Raw genomic sequence first — 19,520 nt, 5'->3', positions numbered from 1 at the left:
AATACTTCACAAACTATGGCATTTATTTCAAACAGAGGCTTCTGCTTTGCTTACATTTTTACAATAAATTACACAATGACCATCATCAGATGAGCCTAATAAATACTATTGAGCATTTTTCAATAAGCTCCATTACTTTCTCTTAATCTATGATCCAGACCATTTTCCATATACAGGTTCATACAGCTTTAGCTTCAGGCCATGTACAGGTTGGAAAATAGTTCAGCCACATCCAAAACTACCATTCTTCTCTTACAAGCAGAAGCTATAGAAAAACAAAACAGAATACAAACTAAAGCGAAACATGAAATAAAAAAAGGAAGAAAGCAAAAAATAACTATTGAAACCGATGAAAGAGGCAGAAAAAACAATGTAAATGAACTCAAATAAATCTGTCCCAAGAGAACAAGAATGAGGACAAAAGGGGGAGAACAAACATGCTGTAACCCTCAGTATTTACACTCCAACTACAGTTAAAACCGTAAAACTGTCTGTACAGAAAAGTACATGTTATTAACAGTGCAAGATATTAAATAGCTTGACTCAAAACACTTCTCAATATACAAATGTATAACAAAAGCATACAATTACATACAAGTGCCAAACAAAATGTAATTTCAGGTTATCATACAGTAGGGGGTCTATACAAAGGAAACACTGGAGATGTCTTCAGAAATGTATACACATACGTCACTGTGATATAAATGCACATTTACAATATCTTTACCTTTAATCTGGTCATAGTACAGGAAACAGAACCAAACATTTTTGCTAGGGATGAGTATGAGAGGAAGCTGGCATATCATTACTGATCATGAGTAAAATTAGAAAGATGCCAAAAAAATATGCATTGCCTTATTTAATGACGCAAAAATATACTTAAATAACTTCATGTTATTCTGAAACACTGCAAATGTGGGATTCAGCTTCATTCATGTGTTCTGCCGTACTGAGTACATGCTGTAAATACCTCCTATGGCTGCCTTCAAGTTAACTTGATCCAGTTGCAGATGTGCATCATCAAATCGTCAGTGAGGGCCATGGGACTGGGGGGATTAAATGGGTGAAGAAAACATAATAAAATAAAGCAGATGGGCTTTTAACAGGCTGATGAACTGAAGTAATGTGACCATTGGATTCACCACCTCCATCATTGCACATTTTATACTGCCAAACTTAACAGTTATACCCAAGCTGGATGAGTATTCAGTAGTAGATTACAGGTGATCCAGTATAGGAGTTCTGCTTTTACAATTATACTTCTTAAATATTACCATACACTGATAAAATCCATCTGCTAGACTCAGCCCATCACTGTCTGCTCACTCATACAGCATTCTTCAGTCTTTTGTAAGCGACACATTATTCCAGCTGACCCTCTGATTTGAGAAGAGGATCAGGAAAAAAAGTGCTGTCCTTTCTCAAAGTGCCCCATAAAAAAAAGAACAAAAAGGCACTACAGTATCATTCCATATTCATCCACTGAGACTGTCAGTGGACCTATGATGGTCTGAAACCCTACCAATCAACACCTATATGACTCATGCAAACATGTACAGGACCACATGCCTGTATGTGAGAAGAGCATCATCAACCGCTCGAGGTGTAACCACATGAAGGCCTTTTTAATGAGGGTGGACAGAGAAACGTGGCAAAGTTACTTTTTCTACGCCCTTAATGCCAATGTGGCACTGTTCCTCTGAATTCCCCATAATAATAACAACATGATGAGCACAGGCTGCATCATGTTGAGCTATGAGGACAGAGCACAGAGGGGTCTTCACTAGAAACCATCTCTTTCCAATACAGCTTTATCAAATGGAAACAATTATTGCTTGCAAAAACAATTCTTATAAATGTTCAATTAAGGAGAGCGCAAAAGACAATTTTGTTTTTGACAAATTTCATCCCCCTACACAATCTTCATAAAAGTGCACTTAAGTGCCATTAGCTTGCCAAGGAAACAGTTGTCAATAGAAAATAGTGCTTGTTTCTTGTTTTGTTTTTTTGTGCCCCAGCAGTTACAGTATGTAGGCTGACTTCTCCGTCCTGTTTGAGGGTAATGGGGGCGGTGACCCCAGGGTGCTGGTTAAGTGCTTAGTGCGGTGGCTTTTCGCTGGTTCGTCCTGTCACCTGCACTCCACTGATACCCCAGAGTTCTGAGAAGAGGAGGATGAGGATGACACCGGAGGGTCGGCCAGTGTCAGCATGACTGCCGCAGTCAGTGAGCTGGAGGACGGGGAGGAGGAAGAGGAGGAGGATGAAGAGGAAGCAGCCACCGTGCCTACAGAACAGAGAAAGGATTTGGTTATAGTGAGTTTTGAGGCATGCAGGTGGAGACATCATACAGTGGACTCCTGGAGTGGGAGTTCTTTGTAAGTTCAATCTCAGCCTATTTATAATGTAAGTGATTACTAAGTGGAGATTTACACGTCGCTAAATTAAAATGGGTTGCTCCACACAAACTAGTTCTTACGAAGAGATTAGTTGTCACTAAATATTTACACGCATTAACTATCCAGGTGCAAGTCATAACTTGTGAATAACTGAATTAACTGACAAAGCTAACCTTAGCTTGCTAATATACGACCCATTTAGAGTGAAGAGTAAAAGAGGGAATATACACATCTGACCCAACACTAGATAAAATGCTGTTTAATAATTAAGGTTAAATGATCAAAAATAACACAACATACCTGAAAAACGTTATGTCAGTAACATCAGACTAAAGACCAAATACTGTCGGTTAGTTTAGCATAATCAGATATTTCCCTCTCATTCTACACTGCATGATTACTAACTCTTTTCTCCATGTATCATACATACACACATAGAACAGAGTAATACCTGAAATTGCAAAGTAATAAGCAGTTTAGCTTAATATAATAATCATTTATGGAAGTTATGCTATAGCTTGTGATGCTACAGTGACTTCCTGTTCACATAGTTAATTGCTTTTGATTGGACGGCGCTTCGATATATTTTCCTAGCAACCAATTCACACATTACTAAGGTATATTACTAAGGCAACCAAATTTAGTAAATCATGAGTTTGAAATTAGCTGGTAGTTACTAAGAACTTAGGAAGGACCTTACACACAAACTTAAGAATGGATGGAATCAGTGACTCACTTTCCCGTTCCTTCTTCTTCATGCGTTTTCGTCGTCTGTCAATAGAGGCCACCTCAGACTTGAGGGAGAGGTAGTGGTTCCTGATGTCCTGCAGCTTCTCCTGAAGAAACGAAATCCTCTCCAGACTGCTCATCTTTTCCAGGTCAGCTAAGTGGAACGTAAATAACGCATTTTAGGATTTTAGGGTCAATAGGGCATAAACACAGGAGTGCATTGTTGTTTACATATAGAAAACTTAACCTCAAATATACAAATAAAGTGAATGAAAAATAGTTAAATAGTTAATTAAAGAATCAGTTCACCCAAATCACGAAAAAAGTAGATAAACTTAAACGCTTTTTAAAATAAACTAAAAAGAAGTTGAAAATGTAATACTCTCAGGCCTAACAAATTAGTTACAATAACAAATTAGTTCAATGTGTGACACTTACACATCTGGAAGCTCCACTTGTACACACGTGGCGATCTTCCATGGTTGTCTCGGTGCTGGGTGTGGTCAGCATCACCCTGCTTGTGGTACTTATGGCTCGAAGGGGGAGATCGTCCGTGACACTTGGGCGAAGTGGCAGCCTTCACGTCTGACGTGTTGTTCTTAGAGGCAGTTGATTTGGCAGTGCCTTCAACAACAGACTGGTCTTCACTGTCACTGCTGTTGGCTGGAGGAGAGAAGACAGCAAAGATGAAGAATGATCAAGCAAAATCTCATTTCCTTTCCCACCCGAAATCTGTAATTTAATGTCAGGAAACAAGGAAATATGAAATAGAAATTCTGCAGCTAATAAAAGTACTGCTGGCATTTGAAATGGGAAGGCTAGCAGGGTGTCAGCAATTCTATCTACAGCTCTCCTTACCTGTTTTCCTATTCTTTTTTGGAGGCACACCTAGGCTCTTGCGGTTTGGCTTGTGTTTCTTTGAGGCTCCACCTGTCTGTGAGTCTTTCTGCCGCTTCTGACTCACAGACGCTACAAAGAAAATGCAAGAAGATGGTGAGGGAACAGGGACACAGTCAGACTGTGAAATGAGTTGTCAGCGTGTATTTCTTTAGTATTCCATCTTAAAGAAAAATAATGAATTCTGCCATTGAAAAAAAAGATTCACAAGACCTGATATAGTAGACTGGCTATTATTTGTACCTTTGGACTTCTGCTCACTCTCCTGTTGGCTGCTGCTGCTCAGCTCTAGGCTGCAGCTGCTGCTGCTGTTGCAGGAGAGGCTGACATCAAACACCTTTGAGGGGGAACCTGCCCCGTCATCCTGAGGGAGGTCTTGCAGCTCCCCACCCAGACTCTCCACCTCCACCGTGCTGCTGTCTGTCTCACTGCGCCCACCTGCCACTTCCTCCTGTATGGGTACTGGGGGAAGAGCGTCAGAAACCGGCTCTGAAGGCAAGGCAGGGGGTATGGACGGCGGCGGGGAGGAAGGCTGCGCTTGACCAGAGTCTTCCACAGCACTGCCTCCTCCTAAGGGGGACTCAGGCGTTGTTGGTGGTGTGTTGAGTACAGAGTTACTGCCACTGCTTGGAAACTCCTGTAGTTTGTCGTTTTCCATCTGCTCCTCTGAGGCCTCGTCCTCAGGTCCAGCATCCTGTTCGGCACTCGGCTCCTCCAGACACAAGGGTACAGGTGGAGGAGGAGAATTGGCCTCTGTGTCCGAGTCAGAGAACAACTCTTTAAGAGTCTTCTTCGGCCACTGGGCCTGGATGCTGGACCACACATCCTTTTGGCCTTTAGAGCGGACAGCTGGCCTCTCCTCTGCATTCCCAGACATTTTGGCCCTCTTTTCAGGAATCTCCCAGAAGCCAGCTTGTCTGCCAGTTTTGGTCTTCTCCTTCATCCCATTGTACTTCTTGGAAGGGGAACCTTTGGTTTTTGGGCGGCTTCGCTCACTTTCCTCTGCCTGGGACTCGGCCAGTGCTGCACCCTCACCATCTGAACTGCTGCTAGACGAGGCCCCCCTCTCCTCCCCGGGACCAGCCGTTCTCTCCTCCAGCTTCCTGGGCGAGCCTCCGGGCAACCAGTCGGCACTCCTGGTGTTCCTGGTCTTAGCTTTGGATTGGCCTTTCGGGGTCCTCTCTGCTGCACCGTCAGATTTTCTCTTCCTGCTGCTCGCCTCTCCCTCTACCTCTGGTTGGCCTCTGCGCTTTCCACCATCTGCGCTCTCTGCACTGACTAAATCCTGGTTCTTTCCTGAGACTGGGTAAGGTTTGGATCCTTCAGGAGGGGTCCCGCTCTCCCAGCGCTCTGATGTTTGCGGGGCTTCTGGTGGGGCCTTTCTGGGGCTGCCTCTGCAACCTGGGCGATCCTCTTCATTATGCTCTCCCTCCTCATCCTCGTGCTCACTTTCATCTGTGGACATCTCAGAGGCTGAGGCAAACAAAGCAGAACTTCTGTTAGTTTCAGCAGGATTATCAACAGGCATACATAAACCACTTCAGAGTCAAACAGTCCTGATCTGCTGTAAGTGTGCATGAGGACTACAGGCTAATGAGTGTTGCTACCTTGCAGGCCATTGAGGATAGAAGTAATTTCTATAGACTTGACTGGAGACTGCTGAGTCCCTTTGTCCTCACCCTCGTCCATCTTGGAAAAGACATCCTGACTCAGGCCACACTTGGAGAGTGGGACACGGTTAGTGTTGGACGAAGGGCCAAGGACTTCTCTGTCATTCAACCTCTCCAACCTGTCTCGCTCCCTCTCAGCTTTGTTCTGTCAGAATTCAACACAGTCAGTGATTCACTTCATGACATCAAACCACGTTTAAGTTGAAAAGTTACCACTCTCCAAACTCGTACCTTTATTTTTTTGCGGTGCTTTATTTTTGGTACGTTCTTATTGGCAGGGCGCACAATCTTGTCTGCTTTGATCCATTCATCATATCTAAAATCAAGTACAAAGACAAGAGACAATTTAATCATTTAGATCTTAGAAAGCAGCTGAGAAATATCCTCTCACACCACCCACCACACAGACACCTCTACTGTCTGACCCCAACATGTTGCTGTGACACAATGAGCCTCAACAGCAAAGGAAGAAATCCCATGGTATTATGTGGAAAAAGACAAACCTTTACGATGAAGAAAGAAACAATATTAACACCGACCACCACACAAATCATATTCAACAAAGTTCCAACAGTACCAAGGGTGCTACTTGGGTCATATGAGGTAAATGAGAAGTTTCACGACATCGCACACGACAGACACAATGCAGAGAACATCCCACTGTCTTTTATAGAGTGCTGGAGGACCACACAACAACATTGAGACAATGAAATGCTGATTGCACTAGTTAACCTCTGTGTCATGGTACCCTAACACTCTACTTAACACTGCATTAACCCTGACCCACTGGGGAGGGGGGAGAGGGTTGAGAGGTAGAGGTGAGTGTAGCAGCACTTTGGTTGGCCTTTCAGAGATCCAAAGGGTAGCTTACATTAAAATATCATATTGTTAAGATCTAAAAATTGTTTAACCAAAGCCACTGGTTGGCTATTTCCAGAGTAAAATTGGTTCAGATTCAGCCTGTCTGTAGATTTTGTTGAGAGACAGACAGCTGGGGGACAGACAGACAGGGGATTCAGTCAAAACTGAGTGAGGGAAGCTGAGGAATGATCCACATCAACCCAATACTCAGTTCTGTTTCTGCCACTAAATGGCCCAGTGTTCTCCATAATCAGAGTACTGACCATGGGACTGGATCAGGTGAAGCAGAATTGTTGAGGAAGGGATGTATCTGTTACTGCTGTGGGGATACCCATGTAGAGGTGATCCCTTGAGCTGAATTGAAGGTTAAGAGATGTCTCTTTTGTTTTTTTGTATTTTTTTAGGGTGAATATAGACGTTAGGTGATTTCTCCCCAGGTCCTGTCTTACCTGACGTTCCAGCCACAGTAGTGCACCAGGTAGAGCACCTCTCCCCCCTCCACGTCTGCCTCTTTCACAGTGGCCTCGTACGTCTTCAGATTGCGGCCTCGCCCATACCTCACCTGCACCTTCATCCCCGGGGGGTAACACTCAAACTCCTCCCCTTCCTCCCCCTCCTGACTGCTGTCATCCCTGCAAGAAAAACAGTTCAGCACTTCCTGGCCCTAGGCTGCCCCATTGAACACCACAGAACCCCACCCACACCCATCCACCCAACTCACTGCCCGCTGCTAGGAAGCCTGATTTCTAATTAATTTGCTCCACCCTTGCCTTCCCTGTCCCATTACAACACTAGGCCCTTACCTATAAAGAAACATAAACTTCCCATTTTTGTCCTGCCTTAACTCTAGTCCAGTGTAACCCACAGCAAACTGCAGTATAAACAACTCAATCATTTACAGTAAGCCAGTCAAAGAACAGTACATGGAGTGTTTCAGTAAATAAACATCATTCTTTCATGGCAAAAATCAATCATCTTGCATGGGAAATAACACTACTGTTAGGCTATCTAACCCTATATCCACACACAACGACATACTTGGAATTCTCATTCACACACTGTAAGAAACAAAGCAGCCACAAGGGGGAGCTAGTGGGAAACAGTCAGGAGATGTCGAAGCTGGAGGGTATACGGGAGGTGCAGGAGTGCCAGTAAGTGGTTTAGGCGCAGGGGCCGCAGGGGCAGGTTAGCACGGCAAAGCACAACTTGGCAGGCAGCGCAGCAACTTAAAGCGAGACTACAGCGTTGGGAGGAAGCACTGCTACCAGATCCAATTTGGTCTGCTGAACAGCTACAACACAGTCAATCCCTCTCATACGTAACTGCTCAGAGCATGTGCTTTCTGCTGACAGCTAATTTTCAGCAAACCACAATGAAGAAAATGCACTTCTTTGTGTAGCAGTCCAAGTGTGACAACTGAACCGCCCTGAGACTGGGCACACACCAAACATCAAGCGCCAACTGATTTGAAAAACACTCTGCACATAATTAATTTCATAGAAAGTTTCCACCCTTCAGTGATAAATATGGTCACGAAACACAAACAAGCACAGATAGGGTATGAAACACTGAGATATAACACATTTAGAGCTGCAACAATTTGTCGAGTACTCAGTGAGTCAAACAACAGAAAATAATTTGCAACTATTTTAATAATTGATTTATCGTTAAAGTCATTAAAACATTTTTTTCAAAACATTTGTGCGTTTCAGGTTCTCAAATGTGAAAATCTGCTGTTTTTTTTCAATATAGTAAATGTTGGACTGTTGGTTGGACAAAACAAGACATCAGATGCATTTTTTATGTTTCCTGATGTTTTATAGAACAAACAATTAATAGATTAATAAAAAAATAATCAGCAGATTAATCAATAATGAAAATAATTGTTAGTTGCAGCCCTAAACAAATTATCCAAAAGCATCACTTACATCAGGCCTTCTAATTTCCTCAAAACCTGCACAATTCAACTTCAGTTATGTGCATAATTATGCTCTGAAAACGCCACAATGAAAGGCTGGAGAGAGAACTTTTCAATAGAGCAGTCGAGTAGGCTTTATCAGGAGGGAAAGGTAAATAGTACTTAGGCAGTTACATAATCACTGTAGGAAACAGGAGTTTCCCTTTATATAATTAATTGCTCTCATTAATAGAAATAACATAACTTTTCCATTTAAGCTCACGATAAACTAGCTCTCATTGGCTACACACAGTCTCTGCTGCTGGAATCCCATCCAGATTACAGCTTGTAAACATTTGAACAGGTTTGATATCATCAGGAAAGCTCAGATCAGATCAGCCTGCGGGTTGTCTGCTGTCTGAATCTGTAAGCCCTCACACTACCACACAATCTGCGAGGACCACTGATCCTGACACAGCACAAGGATCTCACAAAGGATCAGGGAACCTCCCGATTGACAGAAAGTCCACATATGATGGTAATCAGCATGGTCGTACTGTGTGCCCAAGGTGATAAAAACTACAGAGAGAGGGATACTAGGAGCAACAGTGTAGGAAAATCCTTAAGTTGAGAATTTTTTGAGAAGTATGTGGACTGTTAACTTTTTTGTTGCAGTGTTGTCTTGCCTGTCCTGAGGAGCCAAAACTACCTTAACATGAGTGTCAAAATGGAGGCTGAACAAACACAAATCTAAACCAGACAGAGAGCACTGATCTAGATGCTCTGGACAGGAAACAACAGGGGAAAAGGCATCTAACTGAGACCAAACCATATAACTACCCAGAACAAACATTTTTCAACGCGGAAAGTCACTTTTTTCCTCTAAAAGGTTACTGCCTCGGAAGCACTATCTTGCATCTAGTGTGCTAATGCATAAGTGACAACACTCACACACATGGAACATTTAATAAAGCTGAACATCGAAAAGCCAAAAAAAATGAGAGAAAAGACAGAGAGAGGGGGGGGAGAAACAGAGATAGAAATCAGGAAAGGGCAGAAATCGAGAAGAGCACAGCCATGTTGTGTGCACTGAGAATGAGTGAGGCTGGCCACGGTCAAACAATCGCAGCCAGTGTAGGAGAAAGAGAGAGAGAGACAGAGAGAAAGAAAGAAAGAAAGAAAGAGAGAGAGAGAAAAAGAGAGAGACAGAGAGTGAGAGCACAGCATGACATGCCAGGTGAAAGGTAGCAGTCAGGCTTTGGTGCTCTAAGATGTCTCTGCCAGCTGATGCCGACTAAGCCACGAGAAATAATAATAGCACAGAGGGCAGTGGGTAAGAGCTGAGTTAGAAGAGAGAGAGAGAGAGAGAGGAGAGAGCTGTCCTCTCTCTGGTTAGCAGGTAGAGGTGGATTGTGGGTATACTGGGTATTAGTGTCATTAAAGATCAGAAGGGTCCTCGTCTGCTAATGGTCTTTTAGGTTTTTACTGCCACCAAGGAAAGTGAATGCCTCAGGTCCTTTTGTCTGGAGAAACTTCTTAGGTATTAAAGGTCAAATTGATTATTAACACAGTTTCACCATGCAGAAGCTCTGCATGGAGCTTGTGTTTGTTCCATGAGGATTTTTTGTTACCACCCTGGTGGAGGGAGCATCCTTTCAGACCACCTACCCAGAGTTGTCCTTGCTCTCCTGCTCCTCGTCAAGCTCCTGCTTCACGTTCTCCGCTCCGAGGCGAGCTGTCGATGAGCCCTCATCTGCATCTCCCTTGAGGGGACCATCTTCCTCGTCATCGTCGTCGTTTCCGCTGTCCTTTCCCTCAGTTTTTGATGGTTCAGACTCCATTTGGTTTTGAGTCAAATCGGGGTTCTCGTCCTGTGAGAGAAGTATGCTTTTATTATAAACACACATGGGAGGTCTGGTGAAATTAATCTACCTAATGTTTGGATAAATACCTAACATAAGAAAAAAGGAGAAAGAATCAAACAGTACCTTGCAGACTACAGACTCTGCGCTACAAGGTTCTCCATCCACCTGGGCTTTCTGCTCTTCTGAGCTGGAGGATGTGGCAGCTGCTCCTCCTGCCTCCCCCTCTGACTTCACCTCCCCCTTGGGTACCTGCTTCAAAGGGAGGTCCATCCTGAAGGTGATGGCGGTGGAGGTGCAGTATTCCTCAAATCCATACAAGTACCTGGATGATAAAACATTCCTCATCAATATTTCAAGAAAGTCTAATTGTACTGCTCCTCTCAACATGTTTACGTGTTCCATCACACCTGGCGCTGCTAAAAGCAAATCTTGCAAAGATAAAAGCTTAATGTTTTCTTGAGGAGTTTGCTAAAACAGGTTTTAACGGTAGTACAAAAGACATCCAGATGGACAAAAAAAGTAAAACAGACTACAAACTGCATATCAGTCTTGGGGAAAAACTACAGAAACAAAAGCTGCATCCGCCCAACAGAGTTTGGGTTGCTTTAAGGAGCCTGTACGTACTTGCGGTAAGCACATTTGACATTGTAGCCAGCGGCTGAGTTGAGCACAGGGATTCCCAGATCCTGATAAACTTGCTTCCAAACGGAGCCGCTTTCAATCTGCTCAAACATGGACACAGGAGGAAGACAGATCCAGAGTCAGTCAACATCAAACGAGACAAGTGTGACCAAAATCAAACTAAAACCAAGAGGAATCGCAGTCAAAGTGGCGCTCACATTATCAAAGCCTCCCAGTTTGTGCACCAGCCTGTAGAGCTTGAACAGGTTCAGGTTCCTGTAGCCCAGAACAGGCCGTTTGTTGATGGGAGTTCCTGAAGAGCAGAAACATGGCACGGGTTGAGATGGTAGACACGAAGATACAGTTTATACATAAGTTAGAAATTATTATTTCAACTGAGTCACTCAGTGCTGCATTACATTGCCTGCATTTTAACTGTAAACCTGTTACAAAGCCTTTTTTAAAGCCACTTTATTAGTTTTCAGCATTCATAACCTTTACTTAAAGAAAGTAGCAACATTGCAAAATAAAAATACCCCCATAAGTTAAAGTCCTGCATTGAAAATTTCTCTTAAATAAAAGTACATAAGTATTATTTACATAATGTATCAAAAGTAAAAGTATCTTTAATATAGAAACATGGCCCCTGTGAGTGTTATACTATAATATATTATTGGATGTTTGATACTGATGCATTAATTTGTAAGCATTTAATGTTTGTAGAGGTGGAGCTAAGTTGAATAATTTTATATACTTTTGAGTTGTTTTAACAGTTTAATAACAGCGCATCATATTTTATAAGCTGATCATATGTTTTTATGCAAAAGCCTAATCTGAAAAGTAACTAAAGCAGTTAAATAAATGTAGTGGAGTAAAAAGCAGAATATTGCCCTCTGAATTATAGTGAAGTAGAGTACAGTGCATCTGGAAAGTATTTACAGCTCTTCACTTTCTCCACATTTCATTATGTTACAGCCTTATTCCAAAATGGATTAAATTCATTATTTTCCTCAAAATTCTACAAACAAAAAATCACATGTACATAAGTATTCACAACCTTGGCTCAATACTTTGTTGAAGCACCTTTGGCACCAATTACAGCCTCAAGTCTTTTTGAGTATGATGCTACCAGCTTGGCACACCCATTTCTGGGCAGTTTCTCCCATTCTTCTTTGCAGGACCTCTCAACCTCCATCAGGTTGGAGGTGGGGCGTCGGTGCACAGCCATTTTCAGATCTCTCCAGAGATGTTCAAATCGGGTTCAAGTCTGGGCTCTGGCTGGGCCACCCGAGGTCATTCACAGAGTTGTCCCGTAGCCACTCCTTTGTTATCTTGGCTTTGTGCTTAGGGTTGTTGTCCTGTTGGAAGATGAACCTTCGCCCCAGTCTGAGGTCCAGAGCGCTCTGGAGCAGGTTTTCATCAAGGATGTCTCTGTACATTGCTGCATTCATCTTTCCCTCAATCCTGACTAGTCTCCCAGTTCCTGCCGCTGAAAAACATCCCCACAGCATGATGCTGCCACCACCTGACTAAGGCCCTTCTCCCCCGATCGCTCTGTTTGGCCGGGCGGCCAGCTCTAGGACAAGTCCTGGTGGTTCCAAACTTCTTCCATTTACGGATGATGAAGACCACTGTGCTCATTGGGACCTTCAATGCTGCAGAAATTTTTCTGTACCCTTCCCCAGATCTGTTCCTCGATACAATCCTGTCTCGGAGGTCTACGGACAATTCCTTGGACTTCATGGCTTGGTTTGTGCTCTGACATGCACTGTTAACTGTGGGACCTTAGACAGACAGGTGTGTGCCTTTCCAAATCATGTCCAATCACCTGAATTTAGCACAGGTGGACTCCAATCAAGTTGTAGAAACATCTCAAGTATGATCAGTGGAAACAGAATGCACCGCAGCTCAATTTTGAGTGTCATGGAAAAGGCAAAGATTTCAAACAAACTTCTTTCACGTTGTCATTATGGGTATACTTTCCGGATGCACTGTATGAAGTAGCATGAAATGGAAACACTCAAGTAAAGTAAAAATACCTCACATTTGTAGTCAAGTACAGTACTTGTACTTAGTAACATTTCCATCACTGGTTTCCAGAACATTTTAATGATCAAAGTAGGTTAGAAAGCAGATATTTCTTGTTGTAAAAAGATAATCAAAGTTATGAAACTACACATGAACCACACTGTAAACTAGAAAATGAAATGTTTAGAGCCCAATGAGGAGTTGAAAGAGAGAGAAAATGGAACTAGACTTGAGATGACATATAAAGGTATAAAATACAGAAAACACTGTATTATTTGTCTAGCACCTTCAACCTTAAAAATAAAAAAGCTAAGGCCTAAAATTACTGCATTTAAGAAGAAAAAAAAAGTTTGTTTTTGTTTGAAGAAACCCTGTAAACATCAATTTCATCTGCACTCTGGGCTCACCTCTGTCCTCCATGAACTTGTACAGCTGCTGCAGGAAGTTCTCCCGCTCCTCTGGGAATGGCTCCACTTCCTCCTGCAGACAGGAAACAAGACAGTTTGAGGATCCTTTTTTACTCGGAGGTTGTGTGTTGATAAAAGCACGTGTAGGGTTCTGCCTCTACCTCCTCCTCTTCGCCGCTGGCATCTTCTTCCTGCTCTTCTTCTTCATCCTCATCGTCCTCCTCGCTACTGGAACTTTCTTCTTTCACTTCCGTTTTCCAGTTGCTGGGTACGACGAACTGCTGCTGGAACTCCAAGGCTGCATCCAGTGCTGTCGAACACGCACAGAGTAAGTAATATTACATATTAACCACAACCAATAAGGGCTGCCTATCATTCCCTGCAGATGTAATCTGTTTCAGTCAGATTGCTCTTGACATCTTGTACATGAAATATAAACAAGCTGATACTTCAAGTGAAAAGAACATCATGGATATATAGAAAACAAGGCCAATATTCTTAAATTTAAGCATTTCCCTCTTTAATTTAAACCCCATACATCTGTCAATGGGTGTTTGGAGGGAATGAGGATGCTGTGTGTGCATGTATTTGTGTGTCTGCATATGTGCATGTGTAGGCTCAGTACTGAAGCAATCAAACAGTGAATTATACTGAATGAAACCAGAGCACCTTCAGGCAAATTACTATAACTGACAATCGGTATTGGTTTACCAAATCTACTTTGCTAAAAAAATGTTTATACAAGAGTTACGGCCATCTTAACTCTGAAAATAATAGACCCGTATACAAAAATAGAACAGTATCAAGAGACATTTTGACATAAACATGAAGCAAAGCAGCTATTGAAGAAAGCAGCGTGAAAATCTGTCAGGAGTATTTGCAGTGACGCAGAGCAGAAGAAGCATTCAGCCACGATGTCACAGGTGGGTTTAAGTAGCATCTAACCACCTTGGCAGATGCTTGTTTTACGCTTTTGTAATGCGGAAAATATCACAGTTGTGAGTCAACCACCTGTGAATACCAAGACTGCCATAATACAAAGCTACTTCCTAACTGTAATTATGAAAGAGTAAGAGCTCTGCAGCAGAAAAACGGGGGCACCATATGAAAAGCCTGGTGAGGACTTCATATAAAAATAGACTCGACAGTGACAGGAGCTCTCCACCGCTGCATTCCCCAGAACAAAAACAAAACGTATCTTTCTTTAGTGTGTCTCGCTGCAACCCGCTCTGTGAGCGTTTTCTGCCAAGTGTGTCAACACACAGACCAGCCCACAGATGTCGGGGACTCGACACCCGCTATGCACTAGTTCTGTGAGATTTAACTCTTGAAGCTTTACTTTAAACTCACCTGGTTTGAGCCCTGCGTCGGCTTTTGGAGGACAGTCGCTGTTCATCTCGCGGACGTCCTTCCGCAGCACCGTGTAACTGCAAAAACACAGCAACTCTGATTAATATGTGCACAGAAGTGACGTAGTGTGGATGGTACTGAGTGTTCCTACATCAAGGTTCAACTCTACGATGTGACTCTAAGTAAAGCCAACCAAGTAAGTAGTAAGCCAATCAAAATCCAGGCAGATTTTTGTTTTCCCGAAACAAATGCATGACTATAAAAATGAAGTGTGAAGCAGCGAAGAGTAGCCACCCTAAAGTCTTGTTCATTAAAACACTGGCAGGGGGAATACTGCAAGTTTTTACATTATAGCAACAATAACAACCTCAAAACCTGAGCAGACATGACTGCAATCACAGCCCACTTTCTTACAACATCGCTACAGCAGCTGGGCAAAGTGTTGGTGATTTGGCAGAGAGATGGATCAGTGGAGCTTGTAAGCTGAAAGCAGTCAGAGACTTGGCGAGTGTGCCAGAGAGACTATTTGCTGTGGTATCTGTAGGCAGCTGAGCTGATCCAATCACAAAATTTGTCATGGAGTGAAAAAAGTATATTGCGACACCTTGGTTTAATGACATGTCCTGCAGATAATCTTTTTTATAAATTGTATTGGGTAGGTTATTAGAATGGCATTGGTTCACCCACATCTGCATACAAATGTGCAAAGATTATTTTTCATTGAGACTATCTAAATAGATAAACAATGCTAAGAGTTTTCAGCCATGAGCTCTAACACCAGCATGCTAACATGCTCATGTTTAGCAGGTATTAGCAGGTGTAAATGTTTACCATGTTCACTGTCTTAGTTTAGCGTGTTAGCATGCTAAAATTTGCTAATTGGCACTAAACAAAAAGAACAGCTGTGACTGACGGGAATGTCATTAGTTTTGCGGGTATTTGGTCATAAACCAAAGTATTGGACAAAAGGAAATTTTGGCCTGATGATGACATAAAAAAGTCAGAAGTCATTAGAATTTATTCTCACACTGAATATATGTAGCACATTTCATGACAAACCATCCAATAGTTGTCGAGATATTTCACTCTGAACCACAAATGTCAACCTCATGGTGCAGCTAGATGAAAAGTGAAGAGATCACCAAAGTCAGTAAGATTCATCCTCTGGGGACCATGAATGTCTGTGTTGAGGTATTTCAGTCTGAGAGTGTTGGACCAACATACCATACCTAGCTAGCATGGCTGAAAATAAAGTCCACGCATTGAATACATACTCCTGTGCAATATACTCTTTTCAGTTTAAAATTCCCTATTTATTGATATTTATTCATACCTCTGTTACTGCTGTGCAATATCCTCCATCTCATTATAATCTTAATAAGCTACACTTAACAGTTCATGCACTATTACTTTATACCGTATTATTATCATCAACTGGTAAACCCACTTTGTACTTCACACTTATTTTAATTTTATACTTATACCCATTTGGTTCGTAATTTATTTTCTGACCTGTATTATAGTGTATTATATTTTTTGCTTAGTACTTCTATTCCTGTGTGCACTGACGTGACAGTGAGCTGCTGTGGCAAAAGAGTTTCCCCTAGGGGATCAATAAAGTATTTCTGATTCTGATTCTGAAGTGGTGCTGCCAGACACCCATCCTGAATACACTTAACCCTTTAGTTTATTTATTTAAAATCTGGTGTCCTAATGTCAATATAGCTAAAACTGCTCCACATCACTGCTTCCTGGCTAATGTAAAGCAAGCAAATGATTGAATTTGCTAAACTAAAGGAGCTTTAGCTAACACATACACATTACGGTTTACAGTATTTACAATTTATACTTCCAGCCCAGCTTCTTCTTGTCATGATATATGTATAACCTTTATTAAATCAGGTAAGTCCCATTTAGATTGAGATCTAATTTTCAAGGGAGACCTGAATAAATTAAAAAATGTATGTAAATAATTAAAAAAACTATCAATACATATTTATATATACATATGTACAGTACATGTCTAACAGGACTAGGGCTGCAATTAACGATTATTGGGCATTATAGCTTAATCTGCAGATTATGTGACTGATTGATCGTTTTGTGTGTAAAATGTGTAAATGAGAATTGTGAAAAACCTTTCCACTTTTCTTCAAATACCTTGTTTTTTTCCTCCCAACAGACTTACCTAAGATATTCAATTTACTTAATTTACTTTAATTTAGTTAAAAACCTACTCACAGTGACTAAACTGTCTTTTTCTGTATATGTCAATTGCACAAACAGACGTTTGCAAGCCAGCCAAACATGAAAGAATATAAAAGGCTTCTGTTTTCATTGTTACTATGGTAACCCGATCTGGCTAAATAAGATTGACCACTTCCTGAAAACTCCTGTCTCCCCTCTGGATGTGACCTTGCTTTCCCTTGAAAAAAAAAAAAAAAAAGTTTTCCAAAGCCATTGTTTTTGAAAGGCACGTTGAATGGTTACCACTAACAATACCAAACTCTCCAGAGGAAAGCAAACACACTGACCCCGGCGCTGCACAGGAGAGGTCACATGGCTTTATGGATGTGACCCCTCTTCGAAAAACAAATCACACAGGGAGCAGCAAGTTAGAATAACCCAGTAAGAATAGACGAAAAGAGGCTGACATAAACAATAAAAAGTACAATAACAAACAATGACAAGCGGAGTGTGTGTGTTGTGAAAGAAAGGAAAAGCACTTGAAAACAGTATACAGTATACGCAAAAAGGGCTAAACGAAATGGTGTAGCAGAGTGAAATTGGTGTTGAAGCATAGGAAAATGTTCACATTTCATCATACGGCAAGATCTCAGCAATGATTATATGTGGTCATTTCTGTTAAAAAGCTTTGTTCTGTTTTAGAAAATGTATAAACTTTCCTCTGTGCAAAACCTGTGATAGATCAAACTGTAACATAACAAAGAGACATGCCTGATGATCACATCACACTTGTGTAACTGTAATGATGTGCACTTTTCATCTTTGTTATTCCATCCACATAAAAGCAAAAGGATAGGAGGGAAACAAACCCGAAAATCTCATTAACAATGATATAGATTTTCCGACTTCTTACATTATTGTTGTTTCTTGCAACTGCTGATTTCAATGAGTGAAATCAAATTGCTACAGAAGAGAAAGGAAAAACTGCTACAGTGCGAGTTAATTTGCAACAAAAGTCATCATAGGGTGCCATGCACAGACAGGAAATACTTCATAAGTATATGACTTCCAGTTCTCCTCTGATTTATCATCCCATATCTTATCCCTCTCATCACATCTACCCTTCACCTGACTATTAGCCAAATACAAGTGATAAGAGGGACTTTTCACACTTCCATGGCCGCAAATATATCTTCAGCTGCAGATTAAGGGTCATGCTGATGAGTTACACAGGATATCTATTAAGGAATGCAGACTCAAGGCTGTTCTGCCATCAGTGGAATTCAAATAGATAGAAAAATCGACTTTGGAACAGCGAGCAAACACCAGATTAATTTATGTTGAGTGTGGGCTTTGTTTCTACCCACTTACAGACAGACTGCAGTAACAAGCCACCAGCTGAGTGAAGACACCTGAAAGGTCTTATTCCTCTCTTTGCCACAGACAAAACTATCTGGCTGTGTCGTTCCACGCCGAGGGCAAGCTGCAGGGAAGCTGCACTACCTTAGCCCACCAGTAACTTACAGCCTTAGGACAAACAAAATAACACAACGCAGCACTACCAGGGAAGGCACACAGTGTCTTAACTCATGTTGGGAGATCGCAAAATCTGAGGTTATATTCTAAAGCTACAAACAATGTATCATGGACATTTTAATTCTTTCTTCTTTTTAATTAAATGAACTAGTCAAGAGGTAGAAATGTCATCTGACAGAGCTCCCTCAAATAATGTGATAATACGTTAGATCTGTCATGAGTGGGAAGTTCAAACCATATTACAATAAAAATAAATATATAAAGGGTAAGAAAAAGCACAAAAGAGGCGACAATATTATCTGAAATGTTTGCAAATATTTGTTAATATAAAAAGAGGTGCATGTGCAAAGGTTCACTGCACATGTATCCCATTAAAAACACTTTAAGTTAATTTCTTAAGTGAAAATGCCGATAATTTGCTTGCCACAGCTTCTCAAAAGACTGCTTGGTTTTCCCTTAACGTGAATTGAATACCCCATAGTTTTTTGGCTAACATCACTAATCAGTAAGCAATCTACGGCCTAACTTTGTGCTATGTTAACTTCTGCTAGACTTGATTGATTACATAATTAGTTAAAAACATTCTCAATGTATTAATTGATAATGAAAATGTCAAATAATCTACTGATAATCATTAGTGCAATCCTACTACACATTAGTAATGACTCACAATTTTCCATCCTTGAAAGAGCGGACGAAGATGTTGTCCTTCTTCATAGTCACGTCTTCATGGCAGTCCGGGGAGATGACCTTGTTGCACAGATACAAGAGACAGTCATGAGGTCAGATGAGGTGGTAGTGTGTGTGCTAGTGTGAGACAGTAAAGTGGAGGAGGGGAGGGGGGTGTCAGAGTACGAGTCAATGACTAAAGTAGTTTCAGCAAAAGGCCACGCTGATGGATTACAAAATATGCTATCTACGAAACAAAGACAAACAAGCGAGTGAGATGAAGAGCAATGTGTAAGGGGTGCGCGCCCACTCCCAGCATGTGCTGCTGCTGTTTACTGGAGTTGAGGAGCACAACAGTGGGAGTTGTTCTAGTGCCAGAGTCTAACCTAGAGGAGGCAGCACTGCCG

At 41.7% G+C, this 19,520-nt stretch overlaps 1 protein-coding gene across 4 annotated transcripts in view; it reads right to left on the bottom strand.

The window, feature by feature from the left end:
- Positions 1-2: 2 nt before the first annotated feature.
- Positions 3-19,520, bottom strand: part of arid4b (AT-rich interaction domain 4B) — a 42,869-nt gene continuing 23,351 nt past the window's right edge. Inside the window, exons 9-24 of one of the 4 annotated variants that reach the window (XM_044214537.1) lie at positions 19,115-19,194; positions 14,722-14,798; positions 13,533-13,681; positions 13,372-13,444; positions 11,155-11,249; positions 10,940-11,037; positions 10,439-10,637; positions 10,119-10,321; positions 7,003-7,185; positions 5,924-6,008; positions 5,630-5,837; positions 4,266-5,495; positions 3,984-4,094; positions 3,564-3,788; positions 3,133-3,279; positions 3-2,284 (exon numbers count right to left, since the gene is read on the bottom strand). In XM_044214537.1, coding sequence (XP_044070472.1) covers positions 2,130-2,284; positions 3,133-3,279; positions 3,564-3,788; positions 3,984-4,094; positions 4,266-5,495; positions 5,630-5,837; positions 5,924-6,008; positions 7,003-7,185; positions 10,119-10,321; positions 10,439-10,637; positions 10,940-11,037; positions 11,155-11,249; positions 13,372-13,444; positions 13,533-13,681; positions 14,722-14,798; positions 19,115-19,194 — 3,318 coding nt within the window. In that variant the 3' untranslated portion in view covers positions 3-2,129. The remainder of the gene's footprint in view (positions 2,285-3,132; positions 3,280-3,563; positions 3,789-3,983; positions 4,095-4,265; positions 5,496-5,629; positions 5,838-5,923; positions 6,009-7,002; positions 7,186-10,118; positions 10,322-10,438; positions 10,638-10,939; positions 11,038-11,154; positions 11,250-13,371; positions 13,445-13,532; positions 13,682-14,721; positions 14,799-19,114; positions 19,195-19,520) is intronic. The other 3 variants (XM_044214538.1, XM_044214539.1, XM_044214540.1) reach the window with 3 other exon arrangements.

Source organism: Siniperca chuatsi, linkage group LG11 (genome assembly GCF_020085105.1).
Source record: "Siniperca chuatsi isolate FFG_IHB_CAS linkage group LG11, ASM2008510v1, whole genome shotgun sequence".
NCBI lineage: Eukaryota > Metazoa > Chordata > Actinopteri > Centrarchiformes > Sinipercidae > Siniperca > Siniperca chuatsi.
This window is presented reverse-complemented; position numbering and strand designations above follow the sequence as displayed.